This window comes from Austrofundulus limnaeus, unplaced genomic scaffold, assembly GCF_001266775.1.
Source record: "Austrofundulus limnaeus strain Quisiro unplaced genomic scaffold, Austrofundulus_limnaeus-1.0 Scaffold1997, whole genome shotgun sequence".
Lineage (NCBI taxonomy): Eukaryota > Metazoa > Chordata > Actinopteri > Cyprinodontiformes > Rivulidae > Austrofundulus > Austrofundulus limnaeus.
Window position 1 is genome coordinate 1 of NW_013954399.1, and position 10,577 is coordinate 10,577.

Below are 10,577 nucleotides of genomic sequence, written 5' to 3' on the forward strand. Positions count from 1 at the left end.
TGTGTGTGTGTGTGTGTGTGTGTGTGTGTGTGTGTGTGTGTGTGTGTGTGTGTGTGCGCGTGGTGGTTGTGAGCTGAGCTGTAAGATGTGAGACGCAGGTCCCGGCCGCCGTGCTTTAGCCCTCTTGTTGTCATGGTTACAGGCTGGCCTCCGCACACTCCATGATATTGGGCCGGAAATTCGCCGAGCGATATCATGTGATCTGCAAGATGACGATCTAGTAGACTTTATTCCTGAGGAAGACGAGGAAATTTATAGGGTAACTTTATTTAAATTTACACAAAGTTTAGATTAGTGGGACAAATGGTTTCGTAATGATTCACAATGTTCAGGGCTTTGTTTTCATTTCTTTTTTAATGATTTCTTCATTTAAGCTCGAACAGTTTAAACATTTTCACTTTGCTCACATATCATACCATCTGCAAGCTTTTAAACTTGTTTTTGCTTAATTTACGAGTCAATATCAGTTTCCAGCCTTAACATCAATATTACATAAAGCCTTTGTAAGAGCTGGAAGCTCTTGGATTTTTACGTTGAGCTCATCTTCACAGCGTAACGGCGGACTCTTTGGGAACCACCTCATGAACGGTGGCCATCGGCGGCCTGACGGGCATCAGACCAACACCACACAGCGCCCCCTGCAGGTGCAGCCTCCACCTCACTACGCTCACCTGGAGCAGCCGGTGGGGCGTCTGTCTCGAGCTAACGCAATGTCCCACGCCAGCCACGTCCATCGCCACCACCACCACCACCATCACCACAACTCGTACGGCAAGTCTCCTAAATCCACCAACATCAACCTAAACAATGCCAACGTGTCTAGCCTACCCAACGGAGGGCACCATTACTACTACGACCACGCACCTCCCAATGGATACCCAGGTTTACGCAGTTCCTACTATGACTACCACAAGCCACGGACACCCCAGGGTCAAAGGTATTCACACTGAGCTAAAATCACTCATGAACTKTACTGGCCCTGTTGTAGTTCTGTTTGCAGAAAGCATCCACAGACAGATTATTATTAGCCTGTTCACAAACTCTAAACCATCAACTGATTAACAAGCCTGTTTTCAGTCTAATATTTAATTTAATGATTGACCAATAAGACTCATTTCATGATTTCCCATTTATTCATCTTTGTTTATTTAGACCAGGGGTCTGCAACCTGTGGCTCTGGGGCCACATGTGGCTCTTTGGTCCCTCTGCAGTGGCTCTTTGAAATGTGACCAAACACAACAGAATTTTTTGTTTGTTTGTTTTCTATACTCACAACAGAAATCAATTTGTATGCAAAAACGTGATTAATACTACTAATACAAAAAGTAAAACATGTTAGCTCATGTTATGTTGTTTACTTAAATAATCCAATTTCTTTCTCTCAAACCTATTAGAATTACTTTTAAAGAATTTGAAGATCACATAGTAATAAGAATAAGAAAAAATATATATACCTGAACAGTTCAGTTGTAATAGTTTTTATGAAATTCAGGATAAACTATATACAGTATATTTTATGTTTACCTGAATATTGTCTTTTCATTTGTTCTGATGTGTAAAAATAATAATAAATAATAAAATTCACAATATATTTTTTTAGTTTTATAATGTCACCTCCACTGGCCGTAAAGGTTCCCAAAAAGGCCATGAAAAGGCCCACGGACCACCAGTTGATAATCACAGTTGTAGCTTGTTTTGCGGCTCTGGATACATTTTATCAGTGAAACAAGGAGCAGAAATGGCTCCTTTGATCATAAAGGTTGCAGACCCCTGATTTAGACGCTTCAGAGTTGGGTCAATTTTTTTCTTTTTTTTTCTCCAAATTGTTTGGGAGACAGTTTTATATCTGTTTCTTCAAAATCAGAGATTTATCTTTTTGTTACAAAAATTGAAACAGCATTGGAGTACTCGTCTATCATCCTCTAGTCTCTTTACACACACATATATATATGCACACGTGTGTATATATATATGTATCCCACTCTGTCTCCCCCATGTTTTCTGTGTTTCTTCTTCCTAACGAACTTGCTTTCTCTCGATCATCCCTCTGCTTTCTTGGACAGAAGGCGCTACTATGAGGCGTATGTTAGGTATGTTGTTTTTCTAGGTTGGTTCCAGCGTTACTGTATGTCTCAGCAGGAACTGAAGGCCCATATTTGTTTGTTTTGATTTTGGTGTTTAATTGACTAATGGCTGCATCCTTCCCAAATCCACATTATGTGCTACATGTTGATCAGTCAGTAGTCTGGTCCTTGTCTATCTCTGTTATTCTGCATTGTGTTGATATGTTAAGAATATTATATACATGAGAGTGGTCAGCATGTGAGTCATCCAATTCAAAAACACCTGATTCTCCCAGTTTACATCATTGATTTTATTATAAGATTCAACGAATACAATCTGCTTTTACTCCTAAACTTTAGTTTAACACCCAGAGTTAGAGTGTCAGTGATTCTATTTCCTAAATATTACATATTAAATAGTTAAGTTAAATATAGTTGAAATTTGTGCTCAGACAAACCACAGGCCTAATTATTTTAATAAGAGTTAATACAACACAGATATTCCTGAGTGTACTTTTAAAAAAAAAAAATTTGCGGGATATTAGGACTTTATGAAAATAACATGATGTAAACCATCAGAATAATTAAGGATGGACAAAGTGACTCAGTTAACCTCTATTGTCCATAATTTAAGCCAAATTGTTAGTGTTTTAGGTGCTGCCATGTTAGTTATTTAAATCCAGAGTCTGTGCATTGCGAACATGAAGCAGTACTCAGAAAATGAAAGTCCAACACATCCTCCCAACTTTCCAATAGATTGTCATTTGTACAATTTTAGTTTTTTTTATTTATGTCAAAGTGATATGCAAAAATATAAATACTCATTTTAGAATATTTTATGTAAAAATAACTATTTCAGACATGTTTTAATATTTATTTTTGTTTGATGTATTTATTTTGTTATTTTTTTTAAATGGCAACAACTTTTTCTTGCAGATTTATAAATGTTTAGAATGTTTTCAGTAAAAAATTCAATCACATATTTTTTTTAAAATCACACATGACTTCAAAAAATAAATGTCAAATGTACGAGTTTTAGAACAGAGAGACACCTTGTTGAACAGTTTAATTTTATATTTGACTGGTGAAACTGTTGTAGGGGTCACTTCGAGTGAAGAAACAAGATTTACTGCCTCGAAGCAGGCCTCGGACAGGCCTGATGAGAGGACAGGAACTCTGTCACAAATTGAACTCTATTTAGGCCACGACACGTCACTCCGAACACATCAGCTTTTACCTGATGATGTCTTCTTAAGGCACCCTTGAGATAGGAGCTGGCTTGCCTCCGATCAGTTAGTGAACTGATGTCGGCTCGCTTACCGGTCATTGGTGAACAGGTGTTTTTACAGGTAACTTTTGTCTGTTTCAGTCCAAGCCAGAAAAATTCAAGCCGTATCTGGTTCCTCCTTCCAAAATAAAATCTCCCCTCGGGAGTTAAAAACACACTTGGAGGCTCAGCCTCGGGGTGAGACCACCGGCAGGCCTGCCGGGTCCCTGGCTGTGAAGTCTTCCCTAGTTAGCTCATGGGATCAGACTTAAAGCCAAACTGAGGTTTCTCCGGAGAGAATCCCAGCTGTCTTCCTAGGTTGGAATCAGGAAGAAGAGTGTCGCTCAAAGCCGTCTGGGTTAGCAAAAGAAACGGACAAACTTTGGTTCGCCCTCAGGCTTAGAGATGAGTCAGAGAAAGAAAGATAAAGATTTGCCAGCCGGCGCCAGCCCAAGGTTAAAATTCTGTGGTTGTTCAACAACATGATATGATAACCTCTTTTCAGATCATGTTGTTCAACAACATGATATGATAACCTCTTTTCAGCTTTCTTCTGATAGACTAAGAGAAATCACTGCAAAACATTTATGATGATTAATTAACATTTCTGTATTATAATTAGTTCTGAACCTTCTGTTAGTCCAGATAAATGAAAGATTTTCTCAGGAAAAATCCACAATTATATTACTGTGTTCACAGTAAAATAAAAACAGTGATTTACATAAAAACACATTGAAAACATTGTAATCAGATTCTCTGTGAATTTTATACCATTATAAATCTTTAAGGTACGATAAAAGAAAAGAAGTGGTTCCACTTTTCTTGTGACAGTCATTATCATGATTTAACAAATGCATAAACATTCTGAATTAAACAACAAATGAATCACGAACAGAAGAGATTGTTCTGTCCATTATCTGATTAAGAGAACTGAGGGGTTCTCTTCCACGGTTAGAATGACCTGTCAAGGCCTAAATAGAGTTCAGTTTGTGGCAGAGTTCCTGTCCTCTCGTCAGGCCTGTCCGAGGCCTGCTTCGAGGCAGTAAATCTTGTTTCTTCACTCGAGGTGAACCCTACACTGTAAATGTTTTTGACATGAAATGGGAGAGTGGGTGTGTTGTCGTGGAATGACCCATCATGCTGAGAGCAGCTCTGCTTTCTGCATGTGACAAATGGATACAACCATTTTGAAGAAGTTCAATGATAAATTGAAGAAGTTTAATGAGAATGTTTTTAAAACTATTTTACATGTTAAACATTTTTGTCTCACAGTCTTTAACACTGCACTATCCTAAACTTTGATGGTTCATCAAAAGAAAAAAGACGAATGATTTAATATAAGTTTTAGGAATAAAACCTTTTCTGTTGTTCAGTATCCTTGATCTGATWAAGGTAGTTTAATGCTTTGCTGCCCCCTAGAGGCTTGTGTCTGCATGGCAAAGCATGGTTCGACTCCAGTAATCCCTCTGAGCAGCAGTGACGTGAACTCTTTAACCCCAGACCCCTGATTATCCCTCAGGTCACACAGAGGTGACGACCATCACCCCACCATCCGCAGGGAGGACGAGTTTGATGAGGACCGCTTGTCTGGGGAATATTACAGCGGGGAGGAGTTTTATGAGGATGACAGTATGCTGTCTGGGGACAGGTATTACTATTTTATCACCTCTTTTTTATGATATTGAATCCTGAGCGTAAAATGTTTACAGACGTTCCCCCTTTCTTTCAGCTTTTGTGAAACTAAGTTTGGAAAAAAGTGTTTGGGCATAACGTGTGCTTCAGTTTTCTAACAGGCGCTTTGTTTCACCTGACGGGCAGGTATCAGAACAGTGACACAGAGTATGAGACTCCTAAAGGCTACCATCACCCTGACAGTTATTACGATGATGATGAGCAGCCTCTGTACCGAGACTCTAGAAGGTCACCAAAAAGAAGGCTGCTTCCAGCCACACCTCCTCAAGGTTTGTCCTTGCCTCTTTCCTGACTCTCAGCACAAAGAAMATTCGTCTCTTATACACAGAGGTGCAAAATAATTAAGTACAAATTTTGGTTATCTGTACTTTACTGGAGTAATTATTTTTCAGCTAACATTTTATTTCTACTCCTTACATTTTAACACAGTTATCTGTGCTTTCTATTCTTTACATTTAGAAAGTCATTACTCCTGTTTCATTGCTACGATAGAGTATGAGAGCCACACAAGATTATTATTTTTTATTATGAGAATAAAGTCATAATTTTATGAAAATAAAGTCGTAACATTAAGAGATTAAAGTCATAATATTACGAGAAAAAGCAGTCTTACCACTTCTTTAGGAATGTTGAGCACATTGTGAAGTTGTTCTTTARTATCATTTAAAAGAAATACTTCATCTTTTTGCACATTAGCATCAAATTACCAGTAGCAGGACTTTGAAACAATTGTGCAAACGACTATATGATAAACTGAAGCCGTACTGCAATTTTTTTTGTTCTGCTCTCTGAGGGGTAAGACGCTTTTTCCTTCTCTCCTGCCCTTCCTTATCTTCCCTGCTTTGCTGCTTGGAGCCTTCTCTGCGTTTTCATCCGAAACCAGAAATTATGGATATTTTTATTTTTATGGATTTGGTTAGCTGGTCTCTTAATAATTTTTTTTGGAACAATTTTTTTTTCTTCCATGGGAGGACATGTCAAAGGTGGGGCCTCTGTTCTTCTCTGTTCTGGATATATATATATATCTGGATTCTGATCACTGGATTCTACAGATTGGCTTGGTGGTCTCCTGGTGTTCTACAAAACATCGTCAGTGGCTTTTCATTTCCTGGCTGCCTGACCAATTTGATGGATGGCTGTATTCTATCAGCACTCGGGCATTGGCCTTGAGCGAGCTGGACTCGGTCTGCAAGTGGTTCTGTTGAGGGTTGCGGGTCAGCTGTGGTCCCTGGACTTTGCTGGCCAAGTAGAATTGATCTTGGAGAAGCTGGGTGGAATTTGTCCACATTTTATTTGTCTGATTGGATTCGCCACCTTGGATGTACCAGCGGACATTAAAGCAGAAAGAAAATTGTTATCGTCTGCCTGACTCTTCTGTTCCCAAAACAACTGATTACAGATTTGTCTTCCCTACATGGCCTTAAAGAGCTGTTGACTGAATTCTTCCTGGATGCTGACGTCAACTGAGGCTCTGCCCCACACCTCCCCTCCTCTCACACTCGTCTGTGATCTTGTTCCTGGAGCAGGTTGAAGGCCACACAGAATGAGCAGTTACCATCCATATTCTGAACTATGGCTGCGCTGGTTTTGGGGACTGGATTCCTCGTGCTCATTCTTCAGATATTCACACAAGCATACAACACTCATGGCTTCAGATACATGACCCACTAAACTCACTTACTCCACTGGCTAATAAATCTGCTCCATGTAGAGGTTTTTTTTTATAAACAACATAGTGTGTCACATTGTTGATATAATATGATTGTTAGCACCATTTTTTGTATGTTTGCAAGTTTATGATAAACAGTTTTTTGTATTTCATTTTGAATCATTTGTTTAAGAAGGAATGTATTTTGTTTGTGCCATATTTTGAGACTTATTATTTATTTAGAATGTTATTGCGCCATGTGACCATAAGAGGYGCTGTTTTGTATATGAGTGTGTAACTGAAGAAGAAGAAGTGCTTTTCTTCATGGTTCTGTTATTGTGTAAAGAAAGAATAAAGGAGATGACCGACGAAGCAGACAGTAATTTACCATGCTGCAGGAAAGCTGTCACACGCGTTAAACCTCGTCTCTGCCTCGGTCTTTTTAAGAAGGGGTTAACAGAGAAACAAAGGTAATGAAGAAACGAATTAGCCTCTACAATGATGTTTTTTTTCCTCATCTTCCCTTGTGTGGTTTTTAGTTTTTCTGTTAAAGGTTACGCCTCCTCATGATGTCTTCATGAAGATGATCCTTGCTCTGTGTAGGGGTCAGTGGGAGCATGTCCCAGGGGACATGTTCTCCTATGTTTGTTCTTCTTCTGAATGGGTGTTCTGAACTAACTTCAGTTACCTAATTTCCCTTTGGGATCAATAAAGTATTTTTGAATTGAATTAATGGTTGCATTGTCAGATTTAGTCATCCCGTAATTTTGATGAAAGAATTTTACACTAACAGTGAACCAAAAGTCATTGCGAACTACTTCACAAACACAGAGACACACATGGCTGTCCACAGCAGGTGTTAGGAAAATGATGATCAAATGAGTAAAAAAATCAGGAATGAAAAGTGGACGTCCTGTAAAATTATCAATTTTTTCTCATGATATTACAACTTTAATCTCATAATATTATGATTTTAAATCTCATAATTAAAATTAAATCTTGTGTGGCACTAATACTCTGTTGTACATYACGAGGTGCTGTTTTCAAAAAAATTAAAAAAATTACTGCGTGGTTTTAGTTAGTCTAACCTTTGTGACGTCTCTCTTCGGTCCGTTTTTGTCCTGTTCAGGTCACAGAAGGCCGTCTTTTAACTTTGAGTGTTTGCGCAGACAAAGTAGCCAGGATGAGCTTCCACATCACCGTACTGCTTTACCCCTGCACCTTATGCAGCATCAGGTACTTCAGCTGGGCTCCTGTAATACTATGCATGATACTGTCYAACAGAATGTGTTAACTTTGTGTTCCTGCTTCCCTCCTGACCCCCTCAGGTTATGGCTGTAGCAGGCCTGGACTCCAGCAGAGCCCATTGCCTCTCCCCGACCCGCTCCACTCGCTCCTGGGCCACGCCTCCCGCCACCCCGGCCAGTAAAGACCAGTCGCCGTACTACACACCTCTCATCCGTGTGGACCGCCCTCAGAGGGACAGTATTGCTAGGAGCCAAGTGTCTGTGCGCAAGAGTTCCTGGTACTCGGAYGACCCAGAGTTCTCCCAGAGGACGTACTCACCTGTCCACCTGCAGGTACCACCTGAGTACCACAACCAGTACCATCAGAAGAGAGGCAGTGCAACCAGTCTTGTAGAAGCGGTGAGTTTCAGCCTCGCTGGAGCGTTTTTGAAAAAATGTGATGATGCATAAATGTTAACTTTCCAGAGGTTTATAGTAACTTAAGTACATTTACTTCGTTACAGTACTTAAGTAGTTTATTTGAGGATTTGTAAATTTACCAATTATTTTTAAATAGCTACTTTTACTTACATTTTGTAACATTTTAAAGCTAAAAATGATATTTTTACTTTTTTACTTTAAATTTAACACCTAGTTACTTGTTACAAGATTGAATATGTTGGAACTCATCATGAAAGAAGATGTTTATGCTCTAAAAATGAAGTGTTGAATTTACTCAACAAAGTCATGTCAGCTGGCTCCACTAAGCCTAGTTGAGTAAATTGAGCAAAGAGTATACATTCGTATATTGCTCAATTTACTCAACCTGGCTTAGTGGAACAAGTTTGGTTTAATATATTTAACAGTTTATTTCTTAGAGAGTGTGTAGAAGTACTTTTATTTTACTTTTACTTTCCAAATTTTTCTGAACAGTTTCATGACTTTTACTTGAGTAGTTTTGGTAAATGGTAAATGGTAAATGGATTGTACTTATATAGCACCTTTCTATCCATCCAGGACACTCAAAGTGCTTCACACTACAGACATTCACCCATGCACACACACATTCACACACTGATGATGGCAAACTACGTTGTAGCCACAGCTGCCCTGGGGCACACTGACAGAGGCGAGGTTTTCTCATCAGTGAAATTTATTTTTTTACCAAAGTCATTTTCTGTTCATTTAATTTTACTTTTACTTGTTTTTTTTTTCAAGTACTTTATAGCCCTCTGTCACTTTCCATCCTGCAGGTTTTGATATCAGAGGGTCTTGGGAGATTCGCCAAGGATCCCAAGTTTGTCGCCGCCACGAAGCACGAGATAGCAGATGCATGCGAGATGACGATAGATGAGATGGAGAGTGCAGCCAGCCACCTGCTGAATGAAGGAATRGCCCCCGGCATCAACGGGGTCAACGTCTTTCCCTTTTTAACTCCAAGGGACTACGAGCTGCAGGACACCGGAGCCAGCTACAGCGACGAGGAGCCGGAGCCGGAACCCAGAGCTCCTTACGAGGAGGACCTGGCAGACGAGATGATCTGCATCACGACTTTATAGCAGTGGCTGGAGAATTCGGCAGATCTGAACTTTGGTGGGAAACAATCGTGAACACAGGAAACAAAAGCAATGCATCTGTTGGCTCTGACCAAAAGAAGTGCCTTTTACACTGAAAGGAAAAGGCATACAAAGAAGAAAGACATGCCACAGTAGTCCTGCTCTTTGAAATGCTCTCCACCTGCCAGCGGAGGAGGTCACGCTTCAGAGCCAGCGACCATCTTTCCTGACGTGACCCCCCCTCCCCTCCTTTAATGGTCTTGACCTGGAGGTAACACAATGGCAATCAGAGGCCAGGAAAACAAATTGCCAGTGAAAGAGATGGACCAGCTGGCGACGGTGTGAGATCTTCTACAAGGGCGGGGTCTCTAAAGGTGATGACAATCAGATGTTTGATGTCATTACCTCAGTCACTTTAATAAAGTTTGGCATATCATGCAAGTTTTCAATGCAAGAATAGAGAGTAATATCTTGTAGTGTTTAGAAATTTAAAAAAAAACTTGATCCCTTTCTTGTTAGAGCAGCAGGCTGTTGTAGAATAAAGCTAAAGGAAAACACGAAGAGCTCCAGTAGTGTTGTACCAGATTATGCAGGAATTATTTGTCCTATAACAGCATCACTTTGAGATGTGTACTTTTGAAGCAACAAAAGCATTTTGGGGGTAAATGCACTAGCAGGCGGGTTATTTTAAAGAAATTTTTTTAGAATAGCCTGATTAATATTTCCTCGTTGAAATGCTGTAAATTGTATCATATAACAAGATAAACTTTGTAAAGAGAAATTCTATATTTTGTAATTATGTATGATTTAAAAGATCAGCAATATGAATCCATGTTAAACTCTAAAAAGCGGATGCGTGTTATTTTCTAAGGTTCTCTGCTCGGATATTTACTTGCCTTTTAGGTTTCGCTTGTATGCACTTTTTATTTTGCCTGTGAAAACCTTTTTAGAGGTTCTTTAGCWACACATCTGCACAACATATGCAGTTTTTTTTCCATCATAGGGGTTACATGTGTTCAATGACTCTGACACCAGTTGAAACCCCTATTTGCATATTTTGTGCAGAAAATTTTCAAATGCATTAACATTGCTGCTTTCTTTGTTGGAGTCAAACCTTATTATTTT

At 39.5% G+C, this 10,577-nt stretch overlaps 1 protein-coding gene across 3 annotated transcripts; it reads left to right on the forward strand.

Moving 5' to 3' along the window:
* Nucleotides 1-136: 136 nt before the first annotated feature.
* On the forward strand, nt 137-10,405 carry LOC106536831 (voltage-dependent L-type calcium channel subunit alpha-1D; the record flags this gene model as incomplete). Of its 3 annotated transcripts, none has more annotated exon segments than XM_014034158.1 (8): nt 137-259; nt 552-937; nt 2,064-2,090; nt 4,850-4,978; nt 5,149-5,291; nt 7,800-7,906; nt 7,999-8,316; nt 9,150-10,405. In XM_014034158.1, coding segments are annotated over 8 exon segments (1,539 nt in total), but the record flags the coding sequence as incomplete, so codon positions are not given.
* Between the last annotated feature and the right edge of the window lie 172 nt (nt 10,406-10,577).